A 25272-nucleotide genomic window follows, 5' to 3' on the forward strand; every position below is an offset into this window, starting at 1 on the left:
GGTTTTCCTTTCAACCCCAAGATGCTAAAACTGTGTTCTCACATTCTTCCTGGGCAACAATTTCATTCTGTAAGAAGTGTGCCATCTACTGATGCACAATTTACTATACCATTCTTCAAAGTGCCTTTACACAACCACTGACCAAGAACAATCTCAGCTGTGTTAGATGAAAAGAAAAATAATACTCTCTGAATTTACAAGAAATAACAGAGCTCTCAAAGACAGTGAAATGTGTTTTATTTTAAGCCACTGCTAAAACAAGGACAAACTTAGTGCAACCTGGAGTTCATAATCTGAAAACTGAATATAGTTAAATTACTAAAATGGCAAAACTTGTCACCATTATACAGTACAAGACTTTCATATTCATTGAGTACAGTTACATAAACATTTATAGTTATTCAAACTGCTTTTGGTATACAACTGCATCACTAAGTGGGCTGTGAATTAGTGTAACACTGCACAAGTAAGCAGCGGTTCCAGCAAATTATAATAGATTTTATGTATTAAATACTATTTGGACATTACAACAGAACTAAGACCCCCTAAAACTACAACTCCAGCTATACAACGGGAATGTACAAAGATGGTACAAAATAAAGTGACTACAGTGGCTGGCCTCTGTACTCGGGTCTTCAGAGCTCAAGTACAGAAAATGCTCGACAGTAGTGGCTCTTCCTGAAAAGCCAAAATTCTTACACTAGAGTAATTTCTGAATTTTTCCTTGCAAATCAACTGTGTAAAACTAAGGGATTTTGCACTGGTAACAGTGCTCACCGTGTTCCCATTTCCAAAAATGTGTGGCTCTTTACAGAGAAGGTCCCAGACAAAGTTACATTAGAGTATGTAACCTTTAAAATCTGATACCGTTTTTGAGAGACCTAATTAGTCTCGGAATGTGGATTACTGCATTTTTGGTTTTTGTTTGCTTTTTAAAAAGCTTACAATCTTTCAAAACTGAAGAACGAACATACTACACAAAGTGCATTCACGTACATCATCTTAGCTACTATTTCACATCCTTATTTTGAGACAGCAAATCCTCTTTAATTTTAGCATATGGGTTTAAGTTTTGTTTAGTTTTTATTTTAAGGCTTTATGCATACTTCTGTATTATTTATGCACCCCATTCTGAATGTTTAAACTTGTTTTAAATATGGCCACTTTTAATTGTTTGTTTATACAGGGACTACTTTCAAAGTGCTTTTTCTACAGAATCATACAAAATATCCAAACACTTCAGTTTTTCAGAACACTGAATATATTTTATGAAGTGTCTAAGACAGGGTGTCACTGTATATATTATCATTGTCCTAAAATTAAATTACCCAGTCAGGTTTCAAATACAGAAAAAATGCAAAATGAAACAAACTCTTATCTTATGATGTTTGTTTATAAAGCACAGTTGCCTGGTTTAAAAGGACCAAAATACGGTCCTTCATGTTTTTAGTTTTCATTTACACTTCTATTATGTAATTTGTGTATTTGTGGCCAGGAGTTTTAAATAAACTCAGTTATAAAGTTATTTAAGACCCGCATTAGCAAAGAACAGCTTTGTCACTAAGATGGCAGACAGCCACAGTTAGGTATCACCACAGTAAGGTTTCCCAAAGATTAACTAAATGATAATTTTGTCAGGCTAGTTTAATGCTTTCCCAATTTTGATAACCAAGGAGAAAAGTCAAGTCATACAGGACAAATGTAAAACTATTTTTGTAGAAAATTGGAGATTTTTGTCTTAAATAAGAAGAAAGCACTTTATACCATATTCTTCTCATGTAAATTTGGAACTATGCTGCTTTCTTCAGAGGCTAGTAAGTCAAGCTCTTCCTTAATAAAATACCAATCAACGGTTATAGAATATATTTCACCTAGTTTGAAAACAGTATTCCATTTATAAAAACGATTTTTAATGAAACCGTTATCTGCTTAACTTTTTGAATAGTTGTAAGCTTTGCGAACAACACAACATTCTGCCTTTCTCCAGGAAAGTAATGAAAAGAAAAAACACTTCACCAGTTTTATAAAATTTAATATACTGAATAAATCTGTTAAAAAATGGCCGTTCCTGTGGTGGCGTTTTGGTTTTTTTTAAAGTGTGCAGCTTTGTACATTTACCATGCCTTCAAGTATCTTTCTCACTTTGGTTTGGGACATGTGCAGAAAGCCTGTAATTAGTCTTAACTGCAACTTCATGTCCTGAAAATCCCCTTGGTGAGAACATAAAGGTCCAAAACCCACAGCAAAATTTAGTCCTGAAGCACTGCTTTTAGTGTTTGATTTTTTTTTGACATTTCAGTTTTATAGGTAAATTTGTACATTATTGCCGTCTTAAAGGGAAGATGTTACAGCCAGAGAATGGTTTCACTTCTTTCTCTAAAATGATGTCAAAAGTCAACCTTAAAAGAAAGAAAATGAAGAAAAGAGCATGGGGAAAAAAAATAAAATAAATATTCCAGACAACTTTTGAACACCTCTTCAAAAATATTTGTTACTAGAACCACCTTCCAAATACAGGAATTAAGACTTGTCCCCTGTGATTTGGGCTCTAGAAAAAGTGATTCCTGATGCTTTGTATTGTATTATCTACAACAACACAAAAAGACCTTGTAATGGTTTTTAGTCTTTTTGTCACATGGCATCCATGGATCTATCAATCAGTGAAATGAAATACCAAGTGAGGTAATAAACTATGAGCGTAACAGAATTTTAACTTAGTGGTAAAAATTCACATTGTAAGTTCATACTGGTGAGATTTCATACACATACAGATATATACACATATCTATGTGAGTGTGCATGTGTGTGAACATACAAATGTGCATATACAGAAACACCAAAAATCTTTAATTCTGTGAGAAAGTGAACTTTGTGAGATCCAAGGCAGAAACCCAGAGGACAAACGAGGACTAAAACAAAGTAGGGGTCTGTAAAAAGACTAGTGGAATGTCTTTCTGAATCACAACGACATTGTAAGAAGAGTGCTCACCAGTGTGTCACCTCATAGCAATTTATGAAGTAGGGGAAATCAAAATTGTACATATGGCATTAAAATTCAGGAATAAATTTAGAGGTTTTCTCTCTCCTTGTTTGGGATCTGAAGCTCGTGCACCATATCAACAGTGTATTTTTCTACGAAAAAGCTATTAAGATTCTTCTGTTCATCCAAAATAAGTAAGACTCCATGATTCTCTTGCAAGTGATACAAGTTTTGAGGTGGCAACCTAGTAATTATGAGCACATGCCTTTTTCTCTCAAAGGATGTATAAAAACACAAAACTCAAAAAGCATTTTCAAACCACAAGGATATGTAAAGGTCCAGATTTCCCTTCAGACAGAAAGGCAACTCAGCAGTGCTGGAGAGAAACCTGACTGGACTGCTAAAAAGACTTGATTAAAAGTGCCTTAAAAATAAAAATAATAATCTGTAATGGTAGTTCAGAAAAATGAAAAAAATCCATTTGCAATAAATTTCCCCTTTGTGTTGTCATTTGTTTTCTTTGCTAAATGCTGAAGTGCTCACTGAGTAAGAAGATTCTTTTTAGTAATAAAGAGAAAATTCATATATGGAGGCTAAGAAATAAGAACTGGACTAGTCAAAACAATGTCCAAAATCTGCAGGATAAGGTGTTGCCATCTGCTACTTTTAACATACCTATGTGAGAGACTAACATACAAATTCTTTTGACACATAATTAATGTCACAGAAGTATCTGCATACAAAAAGCTTCAGTAAGAAATTTAGCAATTTAAACTTGATTGGCAAGCTTCAGGAAACCTTGCTGAAGAATTCCGTATGGACTTATGCTCAGCTATCCACTCTGCCCTTATTCCAAAAGTCACCAGCTCTACAATAGTCAACAAAAGGCAACATGTATTTACACCTCAACAATTTCAGAGCAGACTCTCACATCTTCACATAAAGTTAAACTTGATAAAGGTGGCTAAGAAGCCAGACTGTATTAAGGGGCTGCTTGGGCAGATCACAATCTTTTTCCTGGCAATGGTGCCCTCGGGCACACAACAACTGGCCAATGTCAGTAATTTTTTCCATTGCAAGCAAGGTACAACAGAACAGATTTTTGCAGAACAGCAGTGCTCTCAGTGCCCCTGTGAATACAGGACACGTACAAGTTGGAAAAAGAGCTATCCTGGCACAGCAGGAATCCTGGATGTAATGCCTGAGACTGTCTCCTCTGAAGTACTATCATATACAAGGTTTTTTAATATAAATATTTCAATGGTCTGAACACAGCAGTAAATACAAGTTATGCGTGGGTGGACAATACCGATTAAGGACTGAATAAACATACCATGTGCACAGTATCACAAAGCACAGCACAGCTATTTTGACTTTCACCTCAAGGTCTTTTAAATGCTGAAAATCACTTCAACACACATGAGCTGCATTTTAGTTTACGTTTTTGCATTCTTTCTAGCTCCTTTCCAAAGAGGAATGAAGTGAAGAGTGTTGCATCTTTGGATTTTTCAGACATTTTCCAGAAGCCAACCAACCAAAGACTTATTTAGAGCTTGTTCTCCATCAGATGCCTTCTCTATCATTTCACAATATTTCAGAACTGCTTGCAAGAGATCTCCAACTTTCCAATCTCTTTCTCGCAGTCTTCTGGAAAGCTAAAGGGGAGACAGGAGGACACAAAATAGAATATTTTGACTGGCACATCCTGATTAACAGTTACAGGAAGTATTCTTGAAACATTAGCTCAAAAGAGATCAGTTGTAATGAGTTAATCATTATTCCTACATCTCTACAAACAAAAACTTCCGCAAGAATCAGGCACTTTTCTTTAGGGCAGTTTTCACAATTTTTTTTTCTGGAGGGAGTGATATTTTCAAATGATGTGGTGCCACAGGTATGAGGGCTGTGGTTCATCAAGACTGGAGAAAACAGGAAATTCTGAACACAAGATTAAGACATTTGCCACCCCTCCCATGCCAATAACGCACATATAAAAAGACAAAACTTAGTCTTAATAAAAGGATGTGGATTTTCCTTTCACAACATATAGTGTGGTTTGGGGTGGCACAGATGCTACCCTCAAAGAAAACAGTGCCTTCAGAGTTGGGAAATTATAACATTTTGAGGAAGAGGAAAAGGTGAGGGTTAAGTTAAACAACCACTTGCCAGCAGAGATCAGTGTACTTGAAAACATTTTTTTTTTGCCCATGGTCTAAGAAGAAAACAAAATCTTTACTTATGTGTCAAGCTCAGCTATATAAGGAAGAAAGCCTACCCTAAGACAGGGATGAATTTGCCAGTTTGCTTGAGTAAATAAAATATTTTCATTTAAAAATCAACAACAAAAAAACAAAACAAAGAAACAAAACACAACAGAAACCAACATCCACACAAACAAACTTCATTCTCTGTAGCCTTCTGAACAACTGTCAATGTGTTTAGTAAACTCAATTTACATACTAACTCTCTACTTATTCCTTGGAACTGCAGAATTGCCTTTTACAGTCCCTACCATGACATCTTGTACATTAAGTTTACAAAAAAGTCACAAACAAAATTCAGTGAAGTATCTTACACAGCTACAAAGTTTAAAACTCATCATGTTTCTTCTATGAGACCTGTCAGATTGCAATCTGAAATTCTATTAAAAAACGAAAAAAATCTCTCTGTGCTTCTTCACATGGGTGATGTTCCAACTGCAACAACAGTTCCAAGTGATGGAACTGACAAAGAACGTGTGCATAAAAACATTTATAAACCAATTGATTTCTTGAGCCAACAATTAACTTGAATGAGCAAGAAAGATCCTCTCTAATCTTGACTACAACATATCCAGAATACTGAAACTTTTTTCAGTGAAAAAAAAAAAATACATCTTCTCCATATTAAAAAAAGATAATGAGATCTGTAGTTATTTCTGTGACTTTTAAAACAGAGCACAGGAAGTAGGAGTTTTATAGTCTACAACAGGCAATTTTGTAAATGGTGTTTGTTGGTTTATAAAAGCATGGTCATTTTCCTTATGCCAGAGGAAACTCTGGCTAATGTCCACAGACCTGCTTCAGGAAACACTGTCCAAACAAGAACATATCACCATGGTAGGATGACAGAGCTGGCAACCTGGCTTCATTAATCTTTCTATTTTAATTTAAAGCTCAAAGTTCAATCCCACTATTTCTTTAGCTGACCTGTTTCTTACTGTCAGGCAAGTGAAATACTGGAGTTTATAAATAGATACCAGGAATTACAAACTAGCTAGATAAGGTCCGATAAAGGGACAGAATTTTTTATTTTTTTTTTTAATCTGGGCACTTGCATTTCCATGCTGTCAGGCTTCTTGAAGAAGTCAAGAGCTTTCTTTTCTAATTTAGTGGTTTCTTGCTCTAGCAAAGGTAATTTTTTTTTAACTTCTTTCTGCCTTGCTAAGCATAACATGTATCCTTAAGTAAGAGCTCATATTCAGTTGCAGCAAGTAATATCTTGCCTGCTAGGGGTATTTTTGTCATTTATACAGCCACATCACATCAGTGGCTCACTGCCCTGCTATGATCAGCTAACACAAGCCTTTCCTCCCTTCCAGAACCCACCAACTACTTACAGTGAAAATTTCTGTTTTCAATGTGATCTAAAACCCAAGCTCATTCCCCATGCAACTGAGGTAATTTACCAAAGCACCTACGAGATGACCAAAACCCCATAGCTGGAAGGACATCAGTACATACAGGTCAGTTTAGTTTTCTGCTGGCCTGCAGTGCCCTCTACAGGTGCTTGTATAGCTTTACTAGTGACAGAACAAAATTACTATGTCTAATTTAAACCCCCTAGTTTGGGCCAGAGATCATTCCAAATGAGAAATGGGACATAATATAAGCAGGTAACCCTTCCCTGCCCCCCGGGGCAGGGGGGTGGGTGGAGAGCAAACAGGATTTCAATTCCTTTTAACGTAACTGCATTTGGAGAACTAAGAACAAATCTATAAACCTAAGTGAATCATGAACTACTTTAACATTTTCAGGACTGCATAACTAACATCTGCCTGAAGGTCTTATGCTTTATCTTTAGGTGTCAACCCAGTATCAATTTATAACTGAAGTGTCAAGCAGAAAAACAGCATAATTTTTAGGAGTGCACACATAATAGACAATGCTATTTTCCAGAGTGCTCTTCTGAGTACATTATCTTACTAAGGTTGGGAAGGTGGTTGGATACACAGCCATAAAGTAACTTTCTGGTGTGTCTCGAGGCATTGGCTCAAATACTAGCATCACAACTTGAAATCTACTAAGTCAGAGCTGGCAAAAGAATGAGACACTTAAAGAAAACTTATAAAAGAGGGCCTGGCTTTCTATTAGTTGCCTTACATGTTACGTTGCAGTGTAAAATACAGGTGTCTCTCCCCGACACAAAGGAGATTACTAACACGTGTGGGTCCTACCACTGTTCTGCGTATTTGCAAAATTGCAATTCACGTATGAAAAGCATGAAATGGATGGACAGATCTTCAAAAGATGGCAAAAACGACTGAAGAGGTCAGAATTATTGCAGTCACTAAACCCAGCTCAGTGACATCAAAAGAACATCAGAGAATGCTGGGCCAGGCATGCAGGAACAGAAAAAGAGAAGTATTTTCTTCTTCATGTTAAGATGCTTATGAACTGTAAGAGGAAAGGAGCACATGAAAGCATTAAGTCCATTTTAAGTGTCAGAACTAATGCACAACAAAACACATTTCTGAAATAATTCTAAATGAAACATACCAACTTCCAGAAAAGGAGCACAACTTGCCCAAAAACCATGTCCCAATATTCTGGGTCATTCTGAATGAGAACTAAAGTGGCAAGTGTAAAGTCTTACACCTACGAAAGAACAACCCCATGCACCAGTGTAGGCTGGGGAGTGACCTGTTGGAGAGCAGCACAGGAGAGAGGGAGCTGGGGCTCCTGGTAGACAGAAATATGACCATGAGTCAGCAATGTGTCCTTGTGGCCAAGAAGGCCAATGGCATCCTGGGGTGCATTAGAAGGGATTTGGTTAGTAGGCTGAGAGAGATACTCCTCCCCCTCTATTCTGCCTTGGTGAGGCTGCATCTGCAATATTGTGTCCAGTTCTGGGCCCCTCAGTTCAGGAAGGACAGGGAACTGCTGGAAAGAGTCCAGCACAGAGCCACAAAGATGATTAAGGGAGTGGAACATCTCCCTTATGAGGAAAGGCTGAGGGAGCTGGGTCTCTTTAGCTTGCAGGAGACTGAGTGGCAACCTTATTAATGTTTACAAATATGTAAAGGGGGAGTGTCAGGAGGACAGAGCCAGGCTCTTCTCAGTGATGTCTAGTGATAGGACAAGGGGCAATGGGTGCAAGCTGGAGCATAGGAGGTTCCACATAAATGTGAGGAAAAGCTTTTTCACTGTGAGGGTGACAGAGCACTGTAACAGGCTGCTGAGAAAGGTTGTGAAGTCTCCTTCTCTGGAGACATACAAAATCCACCCGGACTCATTCCTGTGCAACCTACTCTAGAGGATCCTGCTCTGTCAGGGGGGTTGGACTAGATGATCTTTTGGGGTTGCTTCCAACCCCTAACATTCTGTGATTCTGTGTGACTCTGTGACTTCTTGAGAAGATATATATATACTACAGTTACATGGGTAAAAGTAAAACAAAACTAGCATTCTTTTTCTGGTCTACAAAGGGAAAAGCTACTCACAGGAAAATTCAGCCCAGGTACAAGTTGGACTGACCTCTAGGTAACTTTCACACTCTTAACACCAGCCTCCAGTAACTAAGCACCACAGGCACACACATTCATCTACATTTGGGAGTCTATTTTGTCACATTGAACCCTACTTCCCAGCCACTACCTTTTTCTGCTGAAATGACGATTTGAGCTCAGCAAAGCACCAAGTTGAAGACTCAATACCACCTCTTGAAATGGAGAGTAAGCTTTTCCTTCCTTAATATACTGACAAGCACATTAAGTTACTTTTGCCAAGACCTTATTATTAAAAATAATCTAATGGCATCATGTTAACACTTTTTCACAGGTTACCAGTTCACAAAATAAAATTATTTGAAAACTTATCTCTGCTATCAACCTCATCATTAGAGACAAAGGCTATGTATCTGTTAAGCTGACCTTTCAGTAGCCAGGTAATGATACAATCATTCCTTGGTAGATAAAAAAGAAATAGGTCAAATTTAACAAATGCCAGATTATATTGCGCAGTTTGGTGTGTAGCCATAAAGCATAAACTTCACTTACATACTTATAAGAAATTTCTCTTACATGTGTGTGATGTTAATACTCCAGGTCAGTGCATACAGCAAAATTTTGACCCTTCCCTAACAGACAAAAATTGCTAAATTCTTTAAACTTTTGCTTTTTCATTTGTTCACATATTCAACTTGATCACAAAACAATCTTACTGAGCCTTCTTTCTTAATAGCCCTCATTGCAGTTGCTTGCAGAATAAAGACATACTTAATATTTAATTAGACCCTAAACTTCTTTCTGGTATGAAAATGTGTATTTGCTACCAAAAAAAAATGGAGGCAGAACATACCAGATCGGAAACTACTTTGCATGACCAAGTTCTCAGAGAGATTCAATTTACAACGACTACGTAAATTAAATACTAAATAAAAACTGCTTGGGAAAATTTATTTTAGACACAAAAATGCTATAATGGTATCCCCTTTGGAGTAAAATAGGGAAAACAATTTGTAATCAAGTGAACTCAGCTTTAATGCTGTTTTACATATGGTACATGCACGGGCTAAACTAACTGGCTGTTCCACTTTGACCTCTCAGAATTTAAAGAATGACCTTCCTCAACAGCAAATACCTCATTATTACTGAGTGGCAAATAAAGCAGTAGCAACTATTTTATCACAGCAAATGGAAATAAAGCAAATCCTTCCTCTTCCCCACCATCCATCAAACCCAAGTACTTACCAAAACAAATTCTCTTGTAGCAGTGTCATGAAAGTGAAGATCAGACATCTCTGTTTCAGAAGCTGCCAGCCACTGGAGTGCTGCTCTGAGCTGGGGGTCCACTAGATGTGGTTCCAGATCAATATTCACTATTGCTAAAGTCTTTCGTATTTGTTCCAAACCTAACATTAAAAATAACATAACGAAAGCTATAGCTTCAAAAAAGTCACTGTGATTAACTTTTTGGACTATATTATCTTAAAAACTTCAATTTACTACACACAAATAATATAAAAGGGAAAAAAAAAAGCTATGCTGGTCTGAAGTGTTTCTGTACTTTCACACACAGAAGTACTGTTTATCCCAATTACAATCACATGCAAACATAGCTGAGTATCAAAAGACATATACACTTTAATGTATATTCCAAATGACGAGGAATTTAACAGTACCCTTCACAAACTAGAAAGCAATGTCTCCCACATTGTCCATCCATCATTTCCATTTCCAACTGCTATTTTTTGCTACGCCTTCATCTACTACTCAGACTGCCTCTGAGTTTTTCCAAAATATACTGCTGTTTTTACTGAGGCCTATCCAATTTTCCAACGGTTTCTTTACAGCAAGAGTTCCAAAAATTAACAGAGTATTGAAAGAGCAATTGCAAGGCAACACAGAGAAACTACAGTATTGTCATCTTTTGTTCCCACTCTGAATTTCTGTATCCAGCTATCACAGTCATCCTTTGTTACACTCCCAAAACAACTAAGCACACACCTAGCGCTCTCCAAGTTGTTCTTGAAGTCTCTGCTTCCAAAATTCTAGACTTAACTCTACAGAAACAAGAGATGCATTTGCAATACAAACACATGATTTTCTGCAGTCTATCTCACAACTCTTTCAGTCAAGCTTATGAAAACTGAGGTACTTAAGGTATTAATTCGTAACTGGCAAATTTATACAAGATGACATAGATTCCCCCAGGAGGTAAAAGAGAGAGCAAATTAACTAGGGCAACCATGAAGATTACAATGTTTTTGGTGGGTAAGAGAATATTCATCTAGAAGCCCCAAAATCTAGTGTCTTTATACGACAAGGAATCAATTAAAAATATATATATAGTGGATGGAAAGCACTGTGATAATGTAGCAGAGGGAAAATTTGGTATCGCTTTTAGTTTTATAAAATAGATGTACATTTGGAAAGAACAAGGTTTTGTTTGAAGTTCTTTGGTGAACAAGTCACAGCCAGCCCAGAACAAGATAGACGTTTCTAGGTATGACATGAACAAAACTTCCAAACATACAAGATCAGGTACAAAGGTTTTCTACCTAGGATACTATTTAAATGGTTCTACAATGAAAGTAACAGAAGGTGATTTCAAAAGATATGAGATGACAAATTTCACTAGAAAATCTAGTACAGTATAAAGCAGCCTGTTACACTCCAAGAGACACCTAAACTACGTAAAAAAAAAATAAAAGCAAGCACTATTTTAATCAAGCAATTTGAACATTTGAGATGCTAGAACTTTTTAAAGTTGAGACAAAAAGAAAGCAATGATATACTGATAACCTAGATAAAACCTACAGAGCAGAAAGTATTTTAATTATAATTATTCTGAGGAAAAAAATACTTAGTTTATATTTCTTTCTTTATAACCTTATAGTCAGATCTGATTAAAATAAAATAAATAACCACGTATCTTTCTGCTTACATCAAGACATTTGAAGATGTGGAACATGGCTGAATAACCTCTGGTAACAGAAGTTTCTCAAAATGCTTATTTCACCTTCATAATATAGCCAAAGAAAAGCTCTGTCACAACTTGCTCCAACATCAGCTCATCTCTAAACCAGCCTCATACACTGTGTAAATCAGGCTGTTCCCATTTGAATTAACAACCTCTAGCACTTCAATCAGACCAGAAACAGTGCAGAGATCTTCTGCAAATCAGGAAACTATAACAAGATTCTGCATAGAGTCTATTTTATAGTTCACTAAGAAGGAAGAGATTATAGCAAATGTACCAAATCCAAGTTTATTTCATCCTATCTCCTGACCCCTCTCCCAAGGTTAATATGACCAGTTTTAAAAACTTCTTGAGTATCTCAACACAGCCATGCAGATGCATTGCCATGGCTCTACAGAGAGACTTGGATAGACTAGATCATTGGGCTAACGTTAATGGTATGGGCTTCAACAAGGCCAAGTGCCAGGTCCTGCACTTGGGCCACAACAGCCCCATGCAATGTTACAGGCTTGGGGAAGTGTGGCTGGAAAGCTGTCTGGCAGAAAAGGACCTGGGGGTTCTAATTGACAAGCGGCTCAATATGAGCCAGCAGTGTGCCCAGGTGGCCAAGAAAGTCAATGGCATCCTGGCTTGTATTAGAAACAGTGTGACCAACAGAAGTAGAGAGGTGACTGTCCCCCTGTCCTCAGCACTGGTGAGGCCACACCTGCAGTATTGTGTCCAGTTTTGAGTACCTCAATTCAAGAGAGATATCGAGGTGCTGGAGCGAGTACAGAGGAGGGCAACGAAGCTGGTGAAGGGCCTAGAGAATCAATCTTATGAAGAATGCTTGAAGGAGCTGGGAATGTTTAGCTTGAGAAAGAGGAGGCTGAGGGGAGACCTCATCCGTCTCTACAACTACCTGAAAGGTCATTGTAGAGTGGTCGGTGTTGGTCTCTTTTCACAGGTAATTAGTGACAGAACAAGAGGGAATGGCTTCAAGCTGCAACAGGCTAGGTTTAGACTGGACATTAGAAAAAAAAAAAATCATAGAAAGCATGGTTAGACACTGGAATAGGCTGCCCAGGGAGGTGGTTGAGTCACCATCCCTGGATGTGTTTAAGGGTCATTTGGATGTGGTGTTGGTGGATATGGTTTAGGGGAGAACTTTGTAGAGTAGGGATGATGGTTGGACTTGGTGATCCCAAGGGTCTTTTCCAACCTGAATAGTTTTATGATTCAAACATCCTACAAATAAGTTATTCTATGCATATAGATTTACACTTTCTCACAAGCTGATGAGAGTTCACTGCCTTACTTTACTAAATACACGTGTGAGGATAGGAGCCTAGCATTTCCCAGAGGCTGTAAACTTCAGTGCATTAAGAGCTGTATGTAGGGTATTAAGAATATATTCTGACACTTTGGCTGACATGCATTAGGAGGAATAGGAAAAACAGGGTTGCAACCTTGTTTTGCAGTCTACAGAAGCAAAGAATTAATAAAATCATTCATGTAGAGTGCACAGGTTAAGAACATTAGTATATGGTGGAATTGACATTACCTTCTACAGCATCTTTGGAGTCTTCATCTTTATCTTCTGTCCCATCACTGTATTTTTAAAATTAAACAAAAAATATTAATACATGCACAATAAATTTAGTCAACTCTAAGACTGCAATGAAAGTTAAAGGACAGGAAAGCTATAAAAGAATTAACAAGTGATCATTTTAAAAGCTTTGCTTCTCACACCATTTCATGTTGGAAACAGATTTATCAATTTCACAAGATTTGCTCTTAGGTAAAGAAGGGAGAGGAGAGATACAAGAGAAGGGTATTAAAAAGAAGGACTATAATTATGAAGACATTTTAAAATAGAAAACGTATTGATTTGAATTAAAGACAGTTTCGTTTTGCTTTGTATGTGAAAAGCCTGAGCCATCTTATGTAACAGGTATGAACAGCTATAGGTTATTCAAAGCTGTAAGTCACAAGTGGTATAAAAAATGAGTTACCAAGCAATTTGCAAGTTTCCAAACACTAAAGGAAAAAACAGAAATCCTGTAGGAAGCAAGCTCTAGTTTGTATGAAAAAGTCAATCTGAAGACTTGTAAAACTGCAAGCAAGAACAGGCACAAAAGGGACCTTTCATTTTGCAAGCATAACACACTCATCACTTTAGCACAGCAAAATTTAACCATTAAGTATGGATTAATTAATGATAAAAACATATTGTGATTAAGTGAGAAGAGTGTGAATAATGTATCAGCATTAAAAATGCACCATATTTTTATTTTCCAAAATGATTATTTCATGCATTAATTATGAGACACCCATCTGGTTTATATTTCTCAACTCAACCAACCTGTCTGATGTTGGAAAGGATAAATTCTCCTCATACATATCCCCTTCTAAACCAAGACTGCTCCAGCTACTGCTGTTACCATTACTGCCAGGAGAAGAAGAGAACACAGCTGAACTAGAAAACAACAATAGCTCAAACTAGAACCTTCATTTACCTTTGAGGTGTTTAGTGAAGACATTTAATGCAATAGCACTGAAACCTCCTATTCAGGTTTGCTGGAAGAATTTGCTACTTAGATCAGCAATGTGCACAATCACACAAAACTAGTAAGTTTCAATAGGCAGGTGAAAGTAGTAGTAGTAGTCAATTTTCCAGATCAGTGCTAGCAGTAATTCTGTCCTCAGGTCTAAGCACATTGCTCGTTACTTATACAAGCTCAACAATTCCAGTATGATTACAGGGGAATATGGTTTACAACAATAATACTTGCCTAAGGACTAGCTAAGGGCTCATAAAATAATACACTGTGAAGACAAATGCACAAAGAAAATTACTTCATTTAATTAAAAAGATCCACTAATTATTTCCAACAGCCTCATAAGAAAGAATTCTTAGAGCTAAAAATTAAAAACTAAAAAATATTATATTTTTCAAATTCTGAATATTTTCTATAAGCTGATATTTTAAAAATAGGGGAGTTTATAGATCCGTGAAAACAATACTAAAAGATTACTTCCCGCACAGTTCATAAACATATTGCATTTATACCATGACTACATTCAAGCCAATGCAAAGAAAAAAAAATTATCATGGCCTTACACTGGTACCTTTTAGGCATTATAATTGGCAGAGTTTGTTAAGCCTGTGCTTACATACAAGACTAAGCTAGTCATAGGATTAAATCTCTGTTGCCCAACTTCTTACCACCCCCAGAGTACATCTGGAAGCCTTCCAAGAATAAAATTTCAAGATAACCATCATTCTTTCAGAAAACTGCATTGTCTACTACAGATGCTAAGACAAGCCATGAAGTAGCTACAGAGAAAAACTGCTGCAAGAAGATGCTTTCTTCACCTAAGTTTTGCATGACTGTTAAAGCTCTTATTTTCTACTCATTCCAATCAAGGCAAATAGTAAAATTTTTAATCACAAATGGTGGAAAGAAATATTTAAAGAGACAGACGAGACATTAACCTCTTTCAAGAGTCTGCCAGTATCACCTATCACTGTCCTTTGCTTTCCAGTACACCTGCCTAGATCCTAATTTCAGAAGACTAGCAGCAGGTCAGCAAGCCTGCAATATAAACACACTGTAGCTGGAAAAAAAAATACAAAGCTGCAGGTGCTTCATTCAGCACACTGTAGCTTATTTAGACTGCACGCACACAGAACAACCAAGCAGCTCTCTCATTATGCAAACAAAGAAAAAAATAAAAAAAGACAAAGAGCAGAAGCTTCCAAAGAAATCAACTTGATTTGCATAGAGTATCCATACCTGGTCATAAGAACATTCCTCAAGCTACTGTGTGAGGCTATCACAGTAAAAAGTATTACATTTGGTTTGGATTACATGTATAGAAAAGAATTATTAGCCTGCTGGTACTAATACTTTGCACTCCATCAGCCAACTTCACAAGTAATATACATATAAGCAGAAGTAAAAGCTACCCCAGTTTTTGGACTAAGGGAAAAAGTATTTGCAATCAAACAGAATGACCTCCTGCATACTGCTGTTTAGATCAGGTAAGAGATGAACATATTTCAGAGGTCAAACGTGGTCTGAAATAATAATATACATTGAACCATATGATTTAGCAATGTATGAGACTTTTTCGTTATGCAACCTTTTTGTTGTTTTAAGATGCTAAATAAACAGTTTTAAAAATAAAGTCCTGCAACTGCTGAACAAGTAATACACAGACTAAGGCATCATAATGCTATTATAATGTTTCATGCACCTTGCAAGTCTTCAACAAAGCCAGCAGAATTGCAAGAAAACCTCTCAACATATATGTGTGTGTGTGTGTGCGCATATACACATATACAGACAGTATATATGGGAACTATAACTCTGACCATCTGCCTTGTGATTCTGCATTATGTACATACAATCAAAGGCAAGAGGCTGCTACTTTAATTATAATCTAACTTGGATGCTCTGATTCATCACCTGGAAAAGCCTTTGTCTATGTCTATACCTATACATTAACTACAGAGCAAACTTAAGACTTTTATTTCTAAATTGAAGTCACTAACATTAGGTATGCAAAGAAGACACCACCACACCTCTGTACAACTAGCTTTACAAAGTCCACTGAAGAACTCTAATTCCAATTTCCATTCAAATGGAACTGCAGAGATCACGCTTTGATAATTCTTTCCAAGTTGTCTTGCTCCCTTGTTTACACATAGTTTAATCCTCTGTGAAGCACCAAAGTACTTTTTTTTTTTATATTGATCTGAGATGCAAAGGGTATGTACCATTTCAGCAGAGCTCCTAGAAAAAATGTTTTTGGTTTTTTTTTTTTCCTGAAGTAAGGCAAAGGAAGGTAAATTAAACTGGACCACTGTAGCTTGCATTGTGGTGTTGTTTTCTGGGTATTGTGATCCTGCATAGCAAAATACTTTCAAATACCATTAATGGAATCTCTAGATTTAGTATTATGAAAATAATTCCCAACATACCAGCTAAAGGAGTCTCAAATACCAGTATCCACTGGATAACGCAAACACCCTGGAAAATACTGGGGGAAGGAAAAGGTCCTCCCCTCACCCAGTAAAACTTGCTTAATGTTCACTGTGCCACTTAATTATACTGTATCATTGTCTTTTTACTCAGCGCAATAAGCCCAGATCCTGTCACTTCCACCTGTTAATCCTCAGAAGCACAAATGAAGACATGTGCTATTACCAATCCAGATAGTTTTGTAAAACTAGCCGATCAATTTGCACAAGCCAGTTTCTTCTGCCAACACCTTGGTATCCACATTATGTTTCCCCTAATGCTAATTTAGGTCATTCCTCCTCTAATGAACTGTAAATTTCCTTGCAATTTATAGAAATTACTTTATCTTCATTTTAATATGTTTATTTGCGGATGATAAACAAAAAAAAATACAACATGGGCACTACAGGTCCTGCAATTTTTAAATATATTTTTTCCAGCATCAACTAGCCTATATTTTATACACTATTTGTAACTGCCAGTATGCTGAGTACTCTGCTTTATACTCTGAATTTCATCATGTAAATCCACCTCATTTTCACCCATTCAACAGATTACACTTTATGAAAATAACTTCAAGGCAATTTATTCTCTTACAAATTCCTTTGTATGAGTGATAGATTTCTGTAGTGGTTTGATTGAAATATTTACTAAGCAAAACATGAAAAATGCTGTAGACATTTAAGCGAGCAATTTCACTTTGGTACCAAATAAACTATTTGTACATTACATAAGGAAGTATATCTCCCATATTTTCTTTAATCTCAGCAACGCCCAAAGTATTAACTAAAAAGGAAAACCCTTCCCCCCACTTTTGCTATTCTGAACTTCCTAAGTAACCTAAGTGGCAAATCAATCATAAAAAACTAAGTTTACTCATTCCTCACACAGTCCTTATATAAAAGCTTGGGCCACAACTCACAATATAATTTTTCCTGGCAGAGACACTATATATTTTTTAAATTACCATTCTAATCTTTCTTTGTTATTATCCGCTAGGCACATGTAGTAAGAAGCTCTGTGGGAAAAGTCACTACCCTGAACAGCTAAGTCCCAATATCACTCAGCCATAAGCTCAGGGTTAGTAGCACAAAAATACTCCATTAAGATCAGTTAGAACAGCTTATAAATTTAAGTCCCAAAAAAGACAAAAATAGCTGTTAAAGCTCCTTTTGCAAATTAAGCTCATATTACGTATTTTCAAAAATAAATTTACATAAAACATTCTCAATTATGACATTTTAATATTTCAGAGCATAACTTATAAACAGTACTTGCAAGGTATAGTTTATACACTGTAGTTGTTTTGCTAATACTTAGATTATATACAGTTTTACTTGATGGGATTCCCTGATATTAATGACAATGCATACTCCACATATTTTACAGAGTGTATAGTATGAACGTTCATGGGCAACAACATTCTTTATGAAAAGACAAACATAGTATTAGAGCTAATTGTAATAAAAAATTCAGTATGTGTTGAAGACAAAATAATCTCTTCTCCCCTACCCACGCCTGACGCCAAGTTATTTGATGTCAAGGTAACTGTAAAACTACATTAATATGCTGATAGTTACCTGTCACTGAGGTGAAGAAAACTGCTGTTCTCATCAGGATGTTCATCTTCAAAACTAAGATTTGACCAGCTCCCAGTGCTATCATCACCAATACTAAGACTCATCTGCTGGCTAACAATAGATTCAGCAGAGTGAAATCCTTCTCTTCCAACAGAGCTAAATAAAACATTAAGACAAAAACATCACTACATTTCATGCTGATCTGTGTTGGCTCATTTACAGGAATTTAATAACACTTAATACCAGTCCCACTGTAAATTCCAAGGAGAAGGAAAAAAAAAAAAAAAAAAGAGAGAGAGAATGAATCCATTAATTTGCACCCTATTCTCTACACAAGAAACAGAGCAACCAAATTAATCTGAAATGTCAACAGGCTTAGGACAGGGATTGCTATTTTGAATTTTTTCACAAGAAGACAAAGGGAATGGCACAAAAAACTCTCCGATTATGAAGATGACTTGCTTTAAAGCATAGAAAGCATTGTAGTGTTACAGACTGCATATCAAGGTACACTTTTAAAGCAGAAGACTCAGTAGTTTTATACTTGTTTACCAGAGGACAGACTATTTTCCCCTGCTTGCTTCTGGTACAACCAACTAGGTGGTCTGCTGTTGCAGGCAAAGCACTGAAGTACACGCTAATGTTTAAAATGTTAGGATTCCATTTTTTAAAAAGGTCTTTCTGTAGAAAAAGATTTGTCTTCCCACTTCACAGAAGTGTAACAATGCATGACTTGCACAGAATTTTTCCCTCAGGAAAGAAATTTAAATTTTTTATCCAAAAAACAAGCAAGCAAATATGCTCAAAAAAGGTAAATTTCAGAATCCACTTCAAAAAACCCAGTTTTATAACTTCAAAGAAGTTTAAACTCCTTATAAGACAAAAAGTTGCAATAAGAACATGCAGTTATGAACTAACTTCCAGCAGCAAACTGTGATTATCTATGAAGTGCTAGAAAGTTGAAGAAAAATTATCATCCTAATAACACCATAGCAAACAACCACTGTAACATTCACTAATTAAAAAGTTAACCTTAACCACACCACTGTGAGCACGAATTTGGGCCAACATACACAGCCTGAATTGGAACCCATCTGGGTAATACAGTGATTTTTTTTTTCCCCATTTTTTATTTATAGTTATAGAAGCACTAGCAGCAGTGTTTTTCACCACACAAGGCAGCTTCTCGAAAAACATACATCACATATCATACATTAGATGGCAAGAAACATTTATAAATTTTACTACAGTAAAACACTAACACCACTTCCTTGTCACAGATATAACAATAAACAGTACGTATTTGAACCTTGCATTTTATTGCTGTCATATTCTAACTAGATTTTTTAAAATAATACTTTTAAGAAGTGATTCAGAAACAAAGTGTCATCTTTGACACTGCAGGTATAGAAAAGCATCACCACATTAATTTTTTTGTCACACACTAAGAACTAAACACTGTTGCACTGAGAGCCAACATAAACATCTTATGAGCACTTTCATGCTGCTAGTATGCATGTGTTTCATATAAAACCTTGACAAATTTCATTCAGTCCCACTGTGGCCTTTAGCAACTGAACATCTATTATTCATCATGATGCCCCTCTAGAAACCAAGAAAAGAAATCTGCAGATAGTGTGAGTAATTCACACATACACACACAAAAGCAGGAAAATAAGTATTACCATAAATTGGAAAAAAACAATATGGTAAAGATTGCTCTTGGGCCTGATGAAGAGGAGATTTCAAGTCACTCTGATCACTGCACAGTGTGTTTTAAGAAACAGTTGCTGTTTTCTGCTAAGTTTCCGTGGCAAGTACTAGTCACCTGAGGGAATGCATGTGTGTTGATACACATAGAAACCTTCGTTTCAAGCTCCCATAAGTGGAAAAAAGGTTTTTGTTTTTCTAATTCTGCATCATTTAAACATCACCAGACAAATAAAAACATTAGAACATGAAGTGTATATTTCTAACAAAATACTTAAAAAATTCCTTCTGAGCAGGTATTTGTATGAACAATCCTTTTTCTGGCATATAATGCAACAAGTAAGAGAAAATTAGTATTACCTTATGTTAACTGTCTGACCAATATTAGTCATAGCTGACGTCATTATTTCAGTAGTAAGGCTTTCAGCAAAACTGACTCCTTCTTGTCCAATACCACTGTCAGCTGCCAGACTTGTGTGACTTTGCTCTCCTGCTTTCTTGATGGCCACAGTAGTCCCCTTGTCAGAAAACACTGTCTTCTGCTCTACATCAAGGTGAATTTTAGGAATATCAAGTTGAAACACTCTTGCTTTTTGACAGGCACCACCCAATCCAGCAGGAAGAAAATGCCTCATTGGAATGGGGGATTCTTGCACAGGTAGACTATGAGATGTACTTTCACTACAGTACCTATGTTCCTTCATACTGCAGCATCTACAGACAGTTCCAGAAAAAGGAGACAGTTTCTCAATATATGACAGCCCATCCCCATTTCTTCTCCTTTCAGCCACATGGAGAACAGCTGACTCTAAACTCATTTCTAGAGTATCATCTGCTACTTTCCTAGCATATTGTTCTATAGCTTGAATTATGCCTTCACTGTAGCCATTCTCATTTAAACTGCCTGTACTATGATAAAGTTTATGGTCTGGGGAGAAGGGAAGAAATGTCCTAGAATATCTTGTTTTAATAAGATCCCCTGTGACTTCATCAAGTTCAGTCTTTTTATATAGACAGGAATCTGTTAGAGACTTTGGCAAACACGCTCCTGACATTTTCAATTTCTTCCTGACATCACAAGTGATACTGTGAGCAAGGGATTCTGAAAAACATAACAACTCAGTACACTCTGTTCTTCGTGAGCTGACGTTCTTTTCGCACGTTTGGTCTTCACAGTGATGAATACTGCTTTTCACTTGCTGTGCTCGATCTTTATTCACTGCTTTGGTCAGCTCCAGTTTATCATTTACCTGTGCATTTTGCCCAGGAAGTGTCTTTCTTTTGTACCTCAATTTGGTTTTTCTAGCAGCTTGCTGTAAGCCTGATTTAATAGATCTGTAAGCCAGTCTGTTAGCATACTGATCCATTAACAGCTCACCATTACCACCTTCTCTTTTCAAAACTCGAATAATATGATCTGCATATTCATCAGTCACACTTTCACAGCTTGGGTATTTGGAAGTCAAACCTGCCATGCCTGAACCTTGAGGTAAAGGAAGTACAGATAGATCTCCCTCGCCCAGCCACTGGTCCCGCACTGGACCGCACAGTTCTTTGGAACCACAATCTTTGTCACCTTTTCTCAGATACAGGCAATCCACCTGACAGTTAACCCGCTTCAACCTCAACAGTTTACAATGCCTTGACTTCACTATTTTCTTGGCTTCATTTATGACTTTTCCTGCCATATTCCCTGCATAATTCCATACAGAAGTGCATGTTTCTTCTGGGATATTTATAAATGCAGTATATCCACATCTTTTGTTTCGCATACCTAACTGAACCTGTCTATCAGCTTCTCTTTCATTTGTTTTACCATCTAAATGGGAAGCAGCCATTTCAGTTGCTATTGAAATTATATGGCTAGCTAAGCAATCTGCATATTGAATTGTTTTTTCTGAACGCTTCTCTTTCTCAATGGGCATTTCAGAATGGTATTCATCTTCACTACTTTCCACTTCTTCAGAAAGCGACCGCATGAGTTTCAACATAAATTCCTCATTTTCCATAGAGTCATGTTCAGTTTCAGAGAGACCAGTAACAGATGGATTGTACGGAGTAGAAGGTGGTGTTGCAGGTGCAAATTCCTTGGCTAATTCTCCCTTAAGTTTCTTAGATAGTTTTCTTAGGTTTCTTTCAGAACTGCCCTGGCATGGTACTAAAGGAGTTGGTGGGGGTGTATCAGGCGTTACACCGGTACTTCCATCTTTGAGACTTGATTTATCTTCCATCTGCAATACATCTTCACTGCCAAACCTCACTGAAGAAAAGCTATTAGTATGCTGAAAACAATCAGCCTGCCTGTAAGCCAAAGGTCCTGATGATGGTTTCAGAGTGTCATGGGTTTTTAAGGGCTTGTTTAAGTATGGTATTGAGCAGCTTCTTGTGTCAGCTAAGTCCTCTAGCACATGCCTAGCAAAAGTCACTGTGGAACAAGGTGGTGGTGATTTTGAAGGAAACATGTGTCCTTTTTGCTCCTGCCAACAATCTTTAGATTCTGAAAAACACTGAACAGAATGAGTTGGAGTAAGAAAAAATTTACATGGATTATTCAAAGGCATCTGTTGTTGTTCCACAATTACAGAAACATTACTTTGCTTCTCTGCCTCTTGCTTCTTTATCACACATTGTTCTTTTCTACTTATATCTGCATAAGTCTGTGAGCTCATGTTACACGCTAAGTTATCACTCGTGTTGCATAACACAGTTTTACTTTCATCCACAGATTGTTTTATGACATACTTGGCCAGCTGATCTGCAAACATATTCTTGGGGAAATCTTCAACAACACATTGTGCATAAGGTTCTCTATCTCCTATTTTTCCAGTTAAAAAATCTGTATACTCTTCTGCTTTTGTTACTCTAGATGAGGTTATGGCATCATAAGCTTCATTTACTATCATATCTACCATAGTTCCAGAGAAAGTATTAATGCCTTTCAACCCACTTGTTAATTCTGAATTATTGTTCATTCCAGATCTGTTATTTGTTTGCTTGGAATCGTTTTGGTTATGTAGGAGTGATGGAGTACTTTCAGTACTTTGACTGCCATCTGAAGTTAGGTATATATTTCTGAAAGAAGCTACTTCCTCCTCTCTCTTTCTGGTTGTGAAAAATGGATGAGTGCAATCTTTGTGTCCTTTTGTGTTGTCATCAGAATTTGAAGTAGTGGATACTTTTGCTTTAGAAGCATCAGACGAAAGCTGATGTTGACAAAGAGCTCTTCCAGCTAAGGGCACAGGTACTGAACTTACAACACCAGAGGTGCAAAAGAGAGCTTGCTGTACTGTATAGTCCTTCTTGGAATCTTGGACAGGATTCAGTGCCACCCTGTCATTAAAATGAGGAAAAACTGTGGAAGTCTGTGTTGACTCCAGCATACTTTCTGCGCTCACGTATTTAATGTTGTCCATGGAAACACTAATGGCTGCTTGTGTTGTGAAGGTCACATCAACCTGAGATAGTTCAATAAAAGCCTCTTGAATGACAGATTCAGATAAATCTCTGGCATAGGATCTTACCACTTTGTCTTCATAATCAAACGATGAGGGCTGGACAGCTGTAGGTGTTGATGGATATGAAAACTGGCATACTTCCATGATTCCTTCAAACACAAGTTCCTCAGCAAGGTCTGCCGCAAAGCGTGCAACGGTGTTGGTAAATATTTGTTTCTTTACATGCCGCAGTTCTTTCAAAGCACCAGTTATAGCTTCACTCACCAAAAAGTTTGCTATCCCATTAATGGCACGCTCCTTCAGGGAGATTGCTCTACGTCTTCCAATTTCATAAAAAGCCATTTGAAAGACGGAAGAAGTCAACCTAGCAGCCAAATGACAAAGTGCATTGGTGCACGAAGAAACGCCTTTTTGCAGGTCTTTAAATGCACTGCCAAAACTTTTTTCAACTAACTCAGTTGCGAACTTTTGAATACTATCTCTAATCATTAATGACTTATGTTTAGATTTTGCTTGCTTATCTGGCTCTTTATCTGTTTTCATTTTGAGATCTGCAGCTTGACCTTTCTTCTCTTTCAAAGCAATCCCTTTGTGTTTTGAGCAATTTCCCACACATGCTTGCTCTGACGAGGACTCAGAGTGAAAAACAGAACCCAGTATTTCAAATGAAACACTATCAGCGTATGCCCAGTAACTATTATAAACTGCATCATGCTGATTTTGACCTGTCCCATCTCCACAGAGACTAATTCGACATAAACATTCAGAAGAACCACAGCTCCCTAGTGGACTGAAAGCCGATGATCTAATAGGGCTGAACAAGCCTCCATTCTCTTCCCCTGAAGTTTTAACTGGACGAGGGGAATCCGGGACATCAAAGATGCTGCTATATGGTGATTCTGGTTTTCGAGGAGTTGGTTTCTTTACATTGGCTGGGAGAGCAGGACGATCAGACTTGAATTTCTGAGGATTCATGGTAATGCTTACAGAAGACAATTGTTCATGTGCAGTCCTCCTTTTCTGGGAGGTATTCCCTAAGATGGGATCCCTAATAACTTTACAAGAGTTTTCCAAGGCTTGTTCCAGCTCATCGAACTGATCAAAACTATCAAAAAATTCACTTACTTCCGAGTCTGAATCCTCTATACCATCTTTAACTACTGGAATTTTTGGCAGTTGAAGTTTTGCTTTCAAGCTTTTCTGATATCCTTCTTCATCTAAGAAGATGATGGGGCTTGGGCTGGAGCAATCTGACCCAGAGGATTCAGCAGGAGAGGAAGAAAACAATGTTTTACATAAAAAATTAACACCTTGATCAGAAGGATTATATGGCTTATAGAAACTCCTTTGTATCCATGGATCAGAAATGGAGGTTGTAACTGAATTTTTTACTGAGGACAGTTCCTTAAGTCCCAAAATATCAATCAGAGTAGAAGATCTGGCAGATGACTTCCGACGTGCAGAACCCACAAGGATCTTTGAGTCAACGGCTTCTAAACTTTGAGCAGGGATGGTCTGTGAAGCAGCATCTCGATGGTTTCGAGAAGTTAAGCTGCAGGCACCTGTAAAATAAAAAAAATAAAATAAAAAGATTGCTTCAAAACCAAGAATTTCTGCAGAACTACAGAAAACTGGGGACAGATTTTGATGGCAACTGCTGGGCTTGTTATTGCTGCAAAATATTAACCGATCTTCCATGATTAAAGCAATCTTTAACTTTTTTCAAAACTTCTTATACAAATCTAATCACTGACAAATTAATGCATTTTCTAGCACATAAAATTAGAACAAGATTTTATCTGATCTGTATCTGACATTGAAATTAGAATCTGTTCTTTATTATTTGATAAACTATCG

At 37.0% G+C, this 25272-nt stretch overlaps 1 protein-coding gene across 3 annotated transcripts in view; it reads right to left on the reverse strand.

Moving 5' to 3' along the window:
• Window positions 1–220: 220 nt before the first annotated feature.
• The window catches only part of AKAP11 (A-kinase anchoring protein 11), a 44603-nt gene continuing 19551 nt past the window's right edge, over window positions 221–25272 (reverse strand). For 2 of the 3 annotated variants that reach the window (XM_051625354.1, XM_051625363.1), the window contains exons 7-12: window positions 20321–24977; window positions 18251–18406; window positions 14006–14089; window positions 13205–13251; window positions 9930–10090; window positions 221–4635 (exon numbers count right to left, since the gene is read on the reverse strand). In XM_051625354.1, the coding sequence (XP_051481314.1) occupies window positions 4489–4635; window positions 9930–10090; window positions 13205–13251; window positions 14006–14089; window positions 18251–18406; window positions 20321–24977 (5252 nt within the window). In that variant the 3' untranslated portion in view covers window positions 221–4488. The remainder of the gene's footprint in view (window positions 4636–9929; window positions 10091–13204; window positions 13252–14005; window positions 14090–18250; window positions 18407–20320; window positions 24978–25272) is intronic. The other variant, XM_051625373.1, reaches the window with a different exon arrangement.

This window comes from Apus apus, chromosome 1 (assembly GCF_020740795.1).
Source record: "Apus apus isolate bApuApu2 chromosome 1, bApuApu2.pri.cur, whole genome shotgun sequence".
Lineage (NCBI taxonomy): Eukaryota > Metazoa > Chordata > Aves > Apodiformes > Apodidae > Apus > Apus apus.